We start from the raw sequence: 16,686 nt of genomic DNA on the forward strand, positions 1-16,686 counted from the left end.
TCTTACTCCTAATACTTCTGAAAGACGTGCTTCACAAGTGACATATTGTGTCAATATTGTCTCTTAAATGTCACCATTATAATTTAACAGTTTGATATGCACGTCCAGTGAAATATACGAATACCCAAGATAAGAATGCTCCGGTAATCCTGTGAGATCTGTTGAAATATATAAGTTTTTGAGTATACCTAATATATATATGCATCATGTTCTACTCAGTTTGTGAATATCTATATACAATAGAATAATCCATATATCTAGGAGGTATCTGTAGATGACCAAATGAAAATATGTCTGGTTTCAAATGATGTAAGAGTTACCCATGTATAGTTTGGTCACTGAAAATTGGGAAATCATATCGCTGTTACGTACAAATAAATGTATAATTAATTAGGTGTATGATCCTGAATGTTCAGTCTATTTGCTGAACGTCGCTTTGCCCTTTGTCGGATTAGAATATCCATTTTGATAAAAGGCTGACATATTGAAAGATTGATAGATCAAATAGCTATTTATATATATATGCTGAATTCAAGTGTAAGCTGACGATATTATGTCATCTTGCGCGTATTTCACTATATTGAAAAACAACAATATTCTGCTTTGGGTGTACTGCACGTAGGAGATGATCTCAATTTAATCTAAAGTTAATATAAGATGAGTATGATAATCAAGGTCATTTCAAAAAGCTAATAAAAAGGACTTACTCAAGAATAATTCGATTTGATTTCTTGATGGTAATTGGATCGAAGTTTTTGCCTATCTTATTACTGTCTCCTGTCACTTTAATACTTTCCAACAAATAGGTCATACCGTAATTTTTATAGATTAAGAGGTTTTGTTATCAAAATTGACATTGCCCAAATGAGATCAATGAAATCTAGGCTAAAAATAGCAATCTCCTCTAGTGTACGTATAGGTGTCCATAGCTAGCTGTTCTGTGGGGAATACATTTAACACCTTTGTAAAAACATGCTCAGAAACTAAATCCATTAAGAACGACCAAAAACGATACTGGACACACCGTGATGCATAACTTATACATATATTTATGCAGTCGTTATCTCAACAAGAGATTTTGAAAGTACTTCTCTACCAACAACCATCACAGTGAGTAATCATACAATGTTTGACTTTAAGTGATTTACAGAGATAGTGTGGATACTAGACAAACAATGTATTGATTGATATACGTAAAGTGGTGCCAATACCAGACTAAATATGCAGGGTTAATATGTATGGGTAATTCCCATTTCCTGCTTTCCAATTGCAAGTTAGGATTAAAATTGACACTGGCCTGACATTTGTATAAGATCGACTCGCAAATCCAAGATTTAAAAATTTAGTATTTAATTTACGTAATGAGGCGTTCATTTTCTCTAACAAGGTTAAGGCCTTTTGGTTTGACGTCTGTCGTGATCGTGACATGAAATTGTTAGATCATTTCTTGGCAGTTCGTTCCAATTATTCTTTCAGAATGGGGGGGGGGGGGAATTCGAATAGTAGGTTAGGAACACTGTTATACAGTTTGCTGGTAACATAATCTATTGATAACACCGAAATCGTAACTTATCGAGCTTGGTAATGCAGAAGTACATTAGCTAAATAATAAAGTGGCAGCCAACCTTATCCTTCATTGCTGTGCATTAGTGTTAAGTTACGTAGGATGTCACCACTACGAATTATTCATGACCTCCATAGAGTTCAAATTCCTAACCAGGAGAAAAAATCTAGTATTGAATTCCCATTTCATACAAAACACATTTTGCTAGCTCCAGGCCGGCAATTAATAAGCTCAAATGCTGTGTACGTTTTGAAATGTAACTAAGCTAATTTAGTTAGAAGGCGGAGGAGTGAGTATTGCACCCTATGGGTAGTCCGACTATGATTTGACAGGAAGCCATTACCGGGTGTATCTTTTAGATGATACACACCATACGTTTCTTGATGAGAGAACACAATCTTCATTAAATGATTAAATAGAGCCAATGTTTTCGAAAATTTGGGCGTTGAATTTGCATATTATATTGTCAAGGTTAGCCAATCAAAAATTCAAACAAATGAATAAAAGTAGGACAAACAAACACATAATGAAGGAGACACAAAACAGAACAGTTATCTATTTAGCGAGACATGATATATAGCTTCTAAATACTACGAGTGCAATAAATGAAAATTACAATTAAATTATTAAGCCATCGGCCATGCGATGTCATTTAGTCAATATGTTAATCCAATACGTCACGTGGTCTGGAGTGAAAATTGTTATAACAACTGACCTTGTATTGATTGATGCCTTTAGCAGGATACACGCGTTACTATTGATTTTGTTAGGATTACCATGCGATTTTATATGATCCTAAGAATGCTATCTGTAAGGCCTAAATAAAAAATTGTTTGGCTACGATTACCCGACCCCAACTAGTTTTTCACGGCGATCCTAAAGTTCGTTTTACGTATTCGAGAAAAAACTAATAAAATCGCGAAAATTTGGAAGTCTCCCGAGATTGTGGATGCGGAAACTGACATCAACTTAAACAGACAATATTAAACTGTTCTACCAATCTGTAATGGCTGTACAGCTGATGAGAAGAAACCAATAACACAGAGACTATATGGAAAAGAACGGAAAACATAACTACCTGAAAATGACACTCACATATGGAAAAAAAAGATTTAAAAAAAAAAAAAAAAAACCACCCCCTAGACAACTAGACGGAGAGAGCATCATACAACAAAGGCAAATGCTCGTGATAAGTAATGCATTTATAATTTCCTACAAAGAGACAACCTAGACTCGACGAGCAGAGAAAAAATCTAGACTTGACAAGCTTTTAAAAAGTAATCCGTGTTTCTAAAAAAATTGTCTCAAGGTGATTACACACTGACGTAATGGCCCTTCTCCGATTTATAAAATTTTAAAACTATCTTACACGGTAGGAGAATCGTCATTCGGACCGATCTGGACACGCAAGCTTCAAACAGGAAAATATAAGGGTATTTTATCTGAGTGTGAATGCTTCGTATATCACGAAATTCCGGTTACAGCATGACATATATAGCCACTCGAGCTATCCTAATGGATGTCATTTCAAAGTGATATATAACATTCATGTAATCTTTTCTAGGTAGACACAGACGACCTATATTTTACTTGCTTAGGTGTAAAAACATTGCGTGGTTCCTATTACAATCAATTTTAAAATAGGTGGGGAAAGTAGATTTTTTAAAATTTTATTATATATTTTTTCATGTGTGAGTGTCTAGTTCAGGTTTTCCATTGTTTTCCAAATGGTTTCTGTGCTGATTATTTCTTCCTATCAGTTGTACAGCCATTACAGATTGGAAGAATTGTGTATTGTCTTTTAAGTTGATGTAAGTTTTTGTACCCACTATTTCTTGCGAGACTTCACGATTTTCGCGATTTTATATTTTTCTCAAATACGTAAAAAAAGTCTAGGGTCGGCTTCAAAAACTAGGTGGGGTCGGGTTACCGGAACCAAACAACTTGTTTATTTGGTCTTACAGTTAAAATCACTGGAATGTGAGTTATCTGAACATTTCCTTTACCATGATATTTTCTGATTAAACATTCCTGGCACTGTAAGGATCTGAGCATAATACAGTACAGGCGGGAAACAAGCACACTGGAAATATCACACATATGCAACTTTGCCCTGGAGCTGGTTACTGGCTGTCATTTACTGTTTTATAATTGGGCCTCGACAATAATTTGATTTCCATCGTGGTTACTATAAAGGTCATCGTATTGTCAGATTAGGTAGAAAATGCGATTTAGTGTATCATGTATAGTCTTGCTTCTCATAGCTATCGTACCTGTAAGTATGGGGATGATTGATAAGAGTGTAGAATAGGAAATGACAGCGCCTGCAATATTAACGAACGGGTTTCTTACTCTAACACAGGCACTGTGACAAATATTAGCATTGCAACCCGAAGATTATTCGGCAGGATGTACAAAAGATTAATAGATTGTTACCATATGCCTTTTTATGACAACGCGCTGCGAACTCTATCATTGCAAAAAGCTTACTTTTAACGAATCTTTCACTCTCCATGTAATAACAGGCATACGAAATGTCGCCCACTGAAACCTTATTCAATAAGTTAGCAAGATGTCAACGTCTAGAAACATATGCCACAAATTGCCATGTCTAACTGATTTACTATTTGCGTCCTTCAAATGTAATAATTTTCTAAAGCTGCTGTCATGATAGATATTTCACTAACTTTGTAATTGAATTACCACATATTATTAAATGAATAAAACACATCAGGCAGGACCTGAATACACCAAAGTTAAATAACCAATGTTTAACAATTGTCCTTCATATTGATATTACCAATGTTTATAATAAATTATAATAAATATGGAAGAGAGAACACTTGTTTCTTCATTTCTCTTCATTTTATGTTCTTTATCGATTCCAGTTACGTATTTCCGGGTTCCACTGAAAACAAACAAACAAACAAATAATTATAAAACATAAACACGAAAATTAAACCTCTCCAATAAAACACCATCGAAAACATGAAGATAGTCAAGAAAAAACTAAAATAGCATATATATATATATATATATATATATATATATATATATATATATATATATATATATATATATATATATATATATATATATATATCGATATACACACACACACATATATATATATAACTATGTTCATGATGATATAATTATATTTAATTCGCTAATTCCTAAATAGTTACAATAGTGACTCCTAGCCTACTTCTGGAAAATCCAACCTGAAAAATAAAATAATAATTACATTTCTATACAAGAAAATGTCAAGGCTTTCCCGACCAATACCAAACTGTGCATCTAGAACTCATATTGTATTTCCTGTGCAATGTAGAAATAATGTCATGAAAGCCGTGCGATTGATTAACTTTCTTTCATGATAACGCGCCTTGTCGCACCCTATCTCAATTTGATTCTAGCTCTGTCATACTTGTTAGCACTTGTGCTCTCAAAACCACCATAGCTGACTCGGTAATTGCCTCGCCAGATCGCAAGGCGTCAAATGTCATTGGAAGAAGTACTTTATGACAGACTCCGCCACTCAATGCTTTGAAACGCCGATTCTTGCATGAAATAAAATGAAACCAAAGGAGTACAAATCAATTTACTGTAACTGAAACCTTCTATCTAACCTATCAGTCTTAAAGAATATTGTGATCTCTCGATTCACCTTTCAAAATAAGAAGCGAGTATTAAATGCTACATAAAAAACTAATTACGTTTTGGAGATGATGCCATTGGAAAATTAAAGGTAAGGTTGAAATGCAGAATTGTCAACATTTTGTTACGGAGCAAATTGTGGTTAAAATTGTGATACTAGTATTGGTGATATCTGCAATGTTAACGATAGGCAGAAATTCATCGTGGATACATGTGATAGCACATCACACAAGTTTGGAGATGTCCATGCGAATATTTCCGTGAAAAGTCATAAACCCTGTAAGGAGACGTTTAATCTTACAGCAACTGCTTGCTCGATATGGAATTTCATTAATTTGCTTAGAGGAACAACATTTACGATAGATTACGACGGTTATAGGTAATCGATAGAATAGAAATAAACTAATGATAGGAAACTGGTTACACTTCAAGCTGTTAATCTTGCTTTCGTCTTTACATATAAATAGTCCCTGGCGGGCGAGAATCAATTTAGGGTAGTATTACGCAGATAACTTTATCAGAGGATTAGTCATTCGGTTATATTTTGATTTTAAGATTGACTCAATCGTTGAGTTTCGTTATTTGATGGTATTTTATAAGTGCTACGTTCATTTCTCATATTACGAAGGAATAAAACTTAGATTAAGCACTAAATGGACTTTTTCAGAGTTTCTGCATCTATGAAAATCTCCGAATTGAAATCGCTCAAGCGGAGGATGCCTATAAAAGATTGCCAGCACGAGTTATGATATAACTAAATAATAGCATACAAGATGTGTACGTGTGAAAACATTCCTGAACGAGCAAATCACAAAGCTTCAAGTTTAGCCGATGTAGCTGGCTATACTGTGGACATTTTGTGATTGCGAAGAAATTGAAGTGCATTCAACTTGTCGAGATTCACTTGATTTACCCTAAGAAATAGGGTGGTTTTATTGATTTATTATCGTAGTGGTTCTATTCGATGAAGCCCCACATCTTCGTCCCTAAGCAATTTCTCAATGTTTTAACATTAGGTTCGAAATGTTTCACTCGTTTGAATACAAATGTTTGGGACGAATGATATCGTCACGACTTACACAGAATTTAAACTGAAAGTTGATACATTTTAGTATCCACGTTCGCAATGTTCTAGATATGATGTCATCAATATTCCCTTAAACGTTTATGCACCTTTTCACAAGTAATACCCCTTCAAGAGAGACAGATTTCCATGTGTTCAAAGCATTTGTTTCGTATAAAAGGCTTCGAATATAGCTTTCAGCATTAGTGACAGAGTTGACCCTCAGACACATTTTTACATAATCTTCGACCCCATTAGTAGAGTTATAGTTATCGCAGTCAACGAAGGAGTTTGATTTGACTATGTTTAGCGTTTATCAAACACAAACGGGCGTTCCGTGTGTTGTCGCTACATCCACTCTTGTCCAGTCTACCCGCTAAAGTGACAAGATTTGTAATTGGAACTCTTATAGCAAATGACAGTGTCCGAAATGTAAACATATCAAACATATGGGCCAGATCTGAATATGTTCCCATATGAAGAATTACACGTTTTTCTACTGACTGTTTGATCATAACTAGTAAGGCCTAAACAATTGTTTGGTTCCGGCTACCCGACCCCACCTAGATTTTCTCTGTCGACTCTAAACTTTGTTTTACGTTTTCGAGAAACAAATAGTATAATCGTCTCGCAAGAAATAGTGGATGCGGAAACTGACATCAACCTGAAAAGACAATATACAACAGTGTTCTTCCAATCTGCAATGGCTGGACATTTGATGAGAAGAAACCAACCCAAAAATAAAATGAAGAATTTACCCACCCACCCACCCACCTATTCTAAAATTGAGCGTAATCGGAATCACACAATGATTTGATGACATACGTATTGATTCCGTTTACATTAATTACTCATTCCAAGTTAAAAATCGACAAAATCAACAATAAAAGAGTTGTACGTAAGTATTCAATATTTAGTGTTGGCCAGTTTTAATAATTATCTCGTGAATAAATAAAGAAGCCATAAACAAAGTAGCCCGTTGTAAAACTCGACATCTGTGGCGACAGGTAACTAATTTTGGTATCGATGATATACAGGAATGTAATATAATATATACAATAAGGATTTGATACTGCGCTATCCAGATTCGTCCTTTAAACAAAACTGACCACCCGTTGTTACCACAAACCCAAGTACTATGATACGTAGACATTGATAGACAGTAGGGCGACACAAGGTGAATGCATTCAGGTGCTAACATTTTAAAATTTATGTGTAAATACAATCTAACCCCAGATTGAACATGTCAGCGAATTTCACACACACACACACACACTGACGTTTGTTTAGATATTTTGAATAGAGGTTTAAACCACAGACTTGTCCAGCATATTTATGAAAGATATTTTTGATAGACTGGCTATCTCACAGTCATGTTTCATATTGGTTCAAAGGCCCCCAATATTTCATTTATAAGCAAAGAGTGTAAAAAACAACTACAAGCAAACTGTTGTGCTTGCATGGCTAGATAATATATGACCAGTTTTGATAAGGCACGTGGCAGAATCCGTCTTTGAAGGTTTGTGATTGAAAATCATTCATAGATTTCTGTATGCTTAAAATTAATATACATCGGGTTCGTTTAAGTTATGCGCATTTTCATTCTTCTGTTTCCCGAGTTCAACATAATTCAGTTAACATGGCAACAGTGCCGCGCCGTATGGCGCGACAAACATTACTTTTAGCATATACCACATTTTATCGTCTGGCTCAAAAAGACTTGTAACAACATTAATTCTCATTACCGTTTGATTCGACACAAATCTTGGTAAACATTGCTGCAATTTATCGTCTGGCTTCACAAAAATTCAAGTATAATTGTTACCAGTTGTTTATTATTAGTGCACAGATCACCCGAAGATAGCTTAAAATGTAACAGTTTTGTCACGTTATGATTTCTAATTGTGTTGCTGCAAGGTGTAAATGTACGTTGAGAGATACACTACCCTAGATGGGAGAATAAACAATGAAATAATATAGTTTATATTCTTATATTCACTCCACACATATATATATTTATAATATATATATATATATATATATATATATATATATATATATATATATATATATATATATATATATATATATATATATATATATAAACAGTAATATGTAATATCTATACTGGAGTAAACAGTGCTAAATACATATGTATGTGGAGCGGTATAAATAGCACAGTATCAAGTAAGAAACACAGGAACCGTTACACAGTGTTTCACGCTGTTGGGATCATCAGACGACTTGAATATATATATATATATATATATATATATATATATATATATATATATATATATATATATATATATATATATATAGTTTTGGTAGTACTGGAACTCTTTCTTGGGTGTAACCCAAAAGAAAGAGTTCCAGTACTACCAAAACTATTACGCTCTGCCACTGCGGTATAGAGCACTGTCTTATAGCAGATTGATACTCACCGAGTTATATATATATATATATATATATATATATATATATATATATACTCAGTATATGTAAAATGTCTATGCTGGAGTAAACAGTACTCAAGTCGTCTGATGATCGCAACAGCGTGAAACACTGTGTAACGGCTCCTGCGTATCTTGCTTGATACTGCGTTGTATATTATATTATTATTATATATATGTATATGTATATGTATATATATGTGTATGTGTGTGTGTGTGTGTGTGTGTGCAGTCTTTAGGTAGCTTGTTGTCTTCGGTCCGTTTATACATCTTAGAGTCACAATCCGGGTCTGTGAATAAGTTCTTACGTTATTTTGTCATATATAAGTTAATCAACATATCACTTACATACATTGTTCGGATTGTATATCATTACATTTACTTCATTATCTGTGGCTGTACTTGTTTGCCCTGGAAAGCATTTCCCGATGATAAAACAGATGCATCTAGATCTGCTGAGAGATGATGTACAATGACCTCTGCATGCTACGTTAAAAAGTTTATTTACTCGAAATCACTAAGGGATGATTTAAATAATATTCCTGCAACGATAATGGCTTTCAGTCAGTTTGTTGGCTGACTGGTTATCATGCGTCATTTCCCCAGCACCACTGTTTCAAATCATTCCGCTCGATCGCACAGTCAAAAGGTCACGAGCTTGTTATATTGAACTGAACCCTTGTCGAGGTAAACTTAACCCGTATGTAATATTCATATGCATTGATCATCCCTTATATAACAGTGTTGATAGATTCATATCTTTTATGAGTTCTATACCATATTCATTTACGTGTCGTTGCCATAGATATTAGCCAATGGCATGTATTTACAAATATCCCTGTGACGTTCGTCTCCTTTAAAAAGTATAGTTGCTTCTTCGCCAATAGACGTTCTTCACCCTTTAGTTCAACCGAACACGCGTCATATCTTTTCACGTTACCATTTTTAAAGCTGAACATAAAACATGTGATACAATTATTTGTAATTGGGAATGACAGCAGTAAGTCAAGAATTGCTGTCTCGCAAATATAGAATACCGCCAACAATTCATTTGTTGTGAGATTACGGCAATAACGATCATCTCAAATCCATCATTTGTCACATGACAATTTCACTGCTACAACAATACTCGTCAAATTCCCTGTTGTGCCAATCTTGTAAATTGTGTTCACTAACACGAAGTTGGTGATTAGTGACAGTAAACACCTTTGAATCGGTGACTGAAGCATACCCAGGAGGTTATGGTATGTCGTAATATTTCAGTGCAATCAATGCAAATAAAGTATCTGAGTGAAAATGTTGCAGCTTGGAGTCCGTAGGACTATAAGGTGTAATATGAAATTATATAGGATAATCTTTTTTCTCTTTTTATTCTTTACATGTGATCTAACATAGGTGGAAATAAGACACGAAAGGTTGGAATTTGACAATAACAGGCAACACAATTTAAGCTAGGCAACTCTATCTAATTATAATCATTCGCAGCCAGCATTGACTTCATTGGACTGGGCGATGCTAATGATATCCCAACCAGAGGATGGCCATGTTATCGTGTCGTGTCGTGTCGTGTCTTTCTTTCTTTCTTTCTTTCTTTCTTTCTTTCTTTCTTTCTTTCTTTCTTTCTTTCTCCTTTGCTTTCTTAAAACATAATACAGCATACCTGGATTTTAGAAGTTATACTAAAGTGTACAGATTGATAACATTAGTACTAAATAAAAAAACAACAACACCCACAATCATCCAATAACGTTGATAGCTTGCTATCCAATCACACAAAACTGTCATAATTCAAACAGATAAAATAATGCAGACAGTTATCATTGAGATTTGCCTTGATCTTGATGTTCTTTTGGTATTTTTCAGATATAAACATCCATTCATTATGCAATGTGGAATGATAGTGGTGTCGTTTCCGATGAACATGTTGGAACGATTTAAGACGTACTTTACTAAAAGGCATTATTTGTAATCTTATTTGATTCCTTAAATGCAATACTATGTAACATTCATCGATCATGTTGTACAATATTAAGCTTATCGACAACACATGATAATTGTGATAAAAAACGACTCACTGTGGTGTAGTGGCTAACGCTCAAGACATACAGTAGGGCACGGGAGGTCATTGGTTCGAATCCCACTGGAGACAGGGGATTGTTTCGGTGACAGTCCCAAACCCAGGGTGAATGTTGTACAAACTCTATTGGTAGGCAAAAACTCCAGCTGTGTCTCACTCACAGGATGAGAGCGATTATATTTGTTGGAGGGTAGGGGGTGGTCGGGGGCAGGAGGACTCTAGGAGTAATGACTCGAAAGGTCAGGGTACGATTACTTACACAGTACAGAGCCTGTGCTATGTTGGCCGGGTCTGTGGACTTATTGGAAAGCGTTGACAGTTCCACATCAACGTGATATCGAGTGTGCAACATAGCCCTGTCACGTAGTCACAAACCTGAATGTTATTGTGCTTATAAGTGTATATGTCTTCATAAAAGGAAAATCGCTGGGAGCAATTTCAAGCAAATTATAAGAAAATTTAAATAACTGTACAGACTTAAGATATTAGTTTTGGGTGCCTACTTACAGACAGTTCTACACAAATGTAATGAATACTGTAATGTGAAGGACTCTTTTCCATGTGACATTACTATAACAATGAAAAGTAAAATTACCTTTATAAGCTTACTAATTGTTTAGAGCAAAAATTAAGAAGCGGCCAAACAAATGAATAAACATAAGAAACAAACAGATATAACATACACAAACCAACAAACACATGCACGTAACTGAATAAATAACGTTTTTTTCTAAATATTTAGCTAACTCATTGTATCAAAGTAAACATGTGCTAATTGAACGCTTAGAAATAAAATAATTCAGCAGTCATGAAGTTCCTAGGATTCCAATTGAGCAAGGAAATGCGAAAACACACTACTTACGGTAAAGCCAGTTTTAATGACCGAATATGGAGCATTCAATTCAAAATTGATTGCCGTGCATTTGAAATATATTCGATGATCATTTCAAGGATCGAATGCTATGGAGATTAGCTGTAGATCTCGTTAATGATAGAAACCGAACAATATTAGCTTTCTGAGCAAATACAATCCAAATTGTGTATTACGAAGGATAATTGTAACAAGGATAATTCATGATAACCCCTTCAGTTGTGTTCCTTATATTGGTTTGAACTTAAGTAGCTGTTCAGAAATATAGTAATATTGGTACCAGGTAAACATACAAAGAACAACATGTGATAATATCATCTCTTAATACATGACTTTGATTGTATTTTGCAAAGAAAGCTAAGTATCCTTTTCCGGTGTCCATCATTAGTAAGTAATTTAAAGCTACAGATATGTAGAATACGTTCCCAAACAAGCTCAGAGCACAATGTTGTCTAACGTAGTTTGATTTGATTGTCCTATAATATTAAACAAGGTCATTTATACAAATGGGAATACCCATTTTACAAATTGTAAAAAAGCCTTTTACAAATTGTCAGTCATTTTCTTTCATCTTTTTCTTTGTATGTGTTATTTATGATGTTGCCTTAAGCTTGTATCTTTCTTATACTTATGTAAGTGATCAACCCACACTTAGTCAAAGAAGGATGCATTTTTACTTTCAAGTTATTGCCTTCCCATAATGTTCCACTTTCTTTTGTTTACCTTTTGTTGTACTATGCAATTATAAAGCGTAATTAAAAGAAGGTTTTCACATATTCATCATCTTTCCCGTAATTTAAATTCATCGAAAACGTGAAGAATCTTAGTGGAATGTTCAAAATTTATATGTCTAGCCGTATGCTTTCGTATACATATATACTATATCAGTATATCATGCTAAAGGACGAAAACGAACACAGGTTAAGTTTATATGTTTTTAGGGGTATTCTTTTCTACATATTTAAAAGGTACTCACAGTATTCTACTCATTCAAGCATACTTTACAATCACTTGCAATTGACTGAACTCAAATCTGGTATTTCGATATAACCTATGAACGATACGATGACGTCATATATGTTACGTATGAAAATGTAGAGGAAAGTCCTACCATGCAATCATTTGTTCTGACAATTCTAGCAGACAATCGTAATACTAGAATAGATTTTATGTATGTGTTTTCACTCGAGTAAAGGGCATATAAACTCAGCTTGTGGTACTTTGAATCCCAGATTACTATACGTTTTGTGTGATGTGCATGTATTTCTTTCTAAATGACATCACTGAACGTAAAGGTGAGGATAGTTTAACTTTACGATCTTTTGGGTTGACATATACCTCAAAGCAGTTGAATTGTATCTAACACGATACAACTCTTACCTGGAAAAAAACATTACAAGAACGAAGTATAAAATCCCAAGGAGACTAGAGCACATTTAACCAGACCTATGATGCCGTGTCGACACAGATTTGCTTTTAAATCACGTCTGGTGTATATCATGTGTTTGCGTCGTGTACATTTGCTTTTTTAGTCAACAACATATAGACTCTGCCAATGTAACCACATCACGACCGTGACCTGTTTGATATTTATCTTTCAGGAAACTATACCCTATTGGTAGTACAGTTCACTCTGCGTCGTTTGATGGCGTTTTACATTCTGCAAACTTACATACCGAGTATTCTCCTCGTTGTCTTGTCGTGGGTATCATTTTGGATCAGCGCAGATGCAGCGCCCGCAAGAGTGGGATTAGGTATTACGACTGTCCTCACCATGACAACGCAGAGTTCAGGTATTCTGTCGTCTTTACCGAGAGTGTCCTACATAAAAGTAAGTTCAGTATTTTCAGTTAATTTTGTAAATATGTTTCCATACTTCATTATTCTAAGAGAATTGACTTTGATTCCACAAAGGATTTCGAAGTAGTCTAATTTTGTTTGGTTCATATATTATCAGACACAGCAGAGTACTACATGTACATCGTTTTTCATTTTAAGAGATCTTGGTTAGTGTTGGCGAAGTATTTAGAATTACGAAGATAGACCACTTTAAACTTTAAAAACGTTTATTTACGAAGGCAAAGACTACTGTAACACAACAGCACTAATGCAGAAAGAGAGATTTCTTACAGTCTCATTATGAACATGAAAAGACTTCGTAAAATTGCCGTGAATTTCTCTTTAAGAAGTATATATGTCAGTGTCGAACCTTCAATGTCAGAACCACTTAGCATGACAATATAACACACCGAATGAAAAGAGGGGCATAACATCCAATATATTTTTATGCAGTTCACAAAACCTTTTATTTTTATTTTTTATTGTGGTGTGGTTGTCATCATCTCATCATATCGTTCCTGGTATGTGTCCTTTACGGATCTACATTAACCAGTTAGTTTTATGGCACCAGTGATAAAATAACACACATTTCATTCAAATGACAGTATCTCGTGAATTCACTATAATATAAAATATTGGATGTTAAACGAGATAACATGCGTTGGTTCCATTCACTTTTATATATCACTTCGGAGCTGTCACCAAGCAGAACTTATTAGGCGGAAGTGACATACACACCTTGGTAAGGAACTTCCGATAAACATTAGCTGGTCGCTTGCTTGTATATACAATTACAATAACACGACAACGATTACGATAGCAACACGGCAGCATATTTAATGGGGGTTACCTGGCAAGGACCACACGCCACTTTCGCCTAAGTTATGATTGATACTAACGCTATACTGATAGATGAAAAGTGAATGAAACTAGAACATTTTGTTTTGTAGGTGAATCCACGAGACATCCTTTCATAAAACTATCTTACCGTTCTCAAAAAAAACGTTTAGCGTAAGTTTTAAAAACTTTTCTCTTAACACAAAATCAATACGATTCAGATCCTTATTGCTTACAGGCCATTGATGTCTGGATGACCACTTGTTTAGTGTTTGTCTTTGGAGCCCTCCTGGAATTTGCAGCTGTCAATTTTCTTGTAACAGAAGCCAAAGCGTCAGAAAAGAGAAGGAAAAAAGAGGAAAAGATAAAAGGCGAGAGACAGTACACTGTGCAGACGGTAAGATTTCTTGAAAATGCTTTTATATAATATAATTCTGTGTGAAACGAGTAACACTTAACATATCTGTGCTCCTTAGAGAGATTGTCCTCGTGTTACTGCCTGCTTTATGTTACCGTTCACTCGCTTGGTTTGATACAATCACATCGAAACGAATAAGAAACTGTACATTCTAAACTTTAATATTAAGATCAGAATTTGTTGCTATATTTTGTCTAAATAAACGTTCTGCAACTAGACCCAGAAATATGGTTGCCAATGATTCGATGTCTGCATTTGCCGTCTGCATAGTGGCACATTAGTACTAGAAACTGGTGGCAAGAAACTTTATTCATTCATCCTTGCTAGCTTAGTGTAGCATGTGGAGGTTCTTACTGGTTTATCTTTCATCGTAACTATTGGAGGATATTTATGTCACAAAACGCGACAAACTTCTTTGTGTTATATTTTATCATATTTCTCGTAGGATAGCATAAACATGTCATGTAAATTAACCCTTGGATGGATTGATCGCCATGCAATCTACTGGGATCTTAGCAATTGCATTGATTTATATTATTGTTTTTCACACAATTGTAGTGGCTTCACATGGGAAATTAATGTTTATGTGTTTTGCAATATACGATGTCGTTACACAGAAACTGCAAATGCATACTTCTAGGATTTAAGTGGCTGGAAGAAGCCAATTCGAGGAATGTGTTCATTAAAACTCGGTTTTCATTCTCTCCAAAGAAGGTATCCAATATCAAAAGGATTAATATAAGATAGATTACTTTTGGTAATAAAATTTATGTCTATGTATTTTCATCCCACAGGAAACCAATCAAACAACTTTATGCGAAGATAAATCCGAATCGCCATGTGTAGGCATCCTAAAGGCGTGCCTGGGTGGACCACAATTTAACCAAAGCAAATATTTAAAACCGAAGAATCGGCAAGGCTGGACGATTCAAGCTGAGAAAATCGACGGTCTCGCGAGAATCGCCTTTCCACTCTCGTTCGTTCTTTTCAACGCGGTCTACTGGCCTACCTATCTAATGAATAGATGACTGCATGACCAATCATGACCTTCGACCCTGTGATAATTCTCTACTTTATTTGTATCGACGAATACCAACGAAATACTAATATGTCCATGAGTTAATTCAAAACAAGTTCTTCTATCACGATACTGCATTGTATGATGTCATAAACGACACTGAGATGCTATCACTTGTTGAAGCAAGATTTCAATGTCTATAGTTGACGACACAAAAGCTGCCGACACCTGACTGCCCGCCAAAATGAATTTGTTGAGAATTTATGTGTAGCGTAAATATAAATGTTTGCACATCGCAGGAGCAAGAATTTGTGCCTACTCAGCAACTCGTGTCAATATGTTTGTAGTTACTGACCGTTGTCAATGCATGGAACAAAACTTAGGAATATGCGAGAGGAACAACCGTGGAGGACACTTGAACGTTTTCCTGCTGGGGATCTATGATGCTGGAATGGGGACAAATAACACGATGTGTTTAATTTGCATAATCGTTCGGTTGTATGTTTGAATTGAATTGAATTGAATTGAATTGAAATTTATTTCATCAGATAACAAAAAACAGAACAATAAATAAATAAATAAATAAATAATACATTACACTTTCAAACAAAGTGGACAAAAGGAAGTATACATGTGTTATCTAATGGGGACCATGAAAATAGTTCAGCAGAACTAGTCGTGTCCATGGCCCGTACATTCAATTTTAGATTAATTCAAATTCATAAATGGACGCAACGAAGACAATTAAGTCAAAAATAAACACAGCACGCATTCACGCACACTCATACACACACACGCACGCACATACATACATACATACGCATACACACACACGAGAAGAAATAAAGCAAAAACCAGAAATGTTGTAAAAACGCCAAAGAGTATA

General features: G+C 34.9%; 1 protein-coding gene across 1 annotated transcript in view; it reads left to right on the top strand.

Moving 5' to 3' along the window:
• The window catches only part of LOC144438112 (glycine receptor subunit alpha-2-like), a 43,006-nt gene extending 26,953 nt beyond the window's left edge, over window positions 1–16,053 (top strand). The window contains exons 7-9 of the mRNA XM_078127141.1: window positions 13,290–13,519; window positions 14,603–14,757; window positions 15,570–16,053. Of these exons, the coding sequence (XP_077983267.1) occupies window positions 13,290–13,519; window positions 14,603–14,757; window positions 15,570–15,810 (626 nt within the window). The 3' untranslated portion in view covers window positions 15,811–16,053. The remainder of the gene's footprint in view (window positions 1–13,289; window positions 13,520–14,602; window positions 14,758–15,569) is intronic.
• Window positions 16,054–16,686: the final 633 nt, after the last annotated feature.

Source organism: Glandiceps talaboti, chromosome 7 (genome assembly GCF_964340395.1).
Source record: "Glandiceps talaboti chromosome 7, keGlaTala1.1, whole genome shotgun sequence".
Lineage (NCBI taxonomy): Eukaryota > Metazoa > Hemichordata > Enteropneusta > Spengelidae > Glandiceps > Glandiceps talaboti.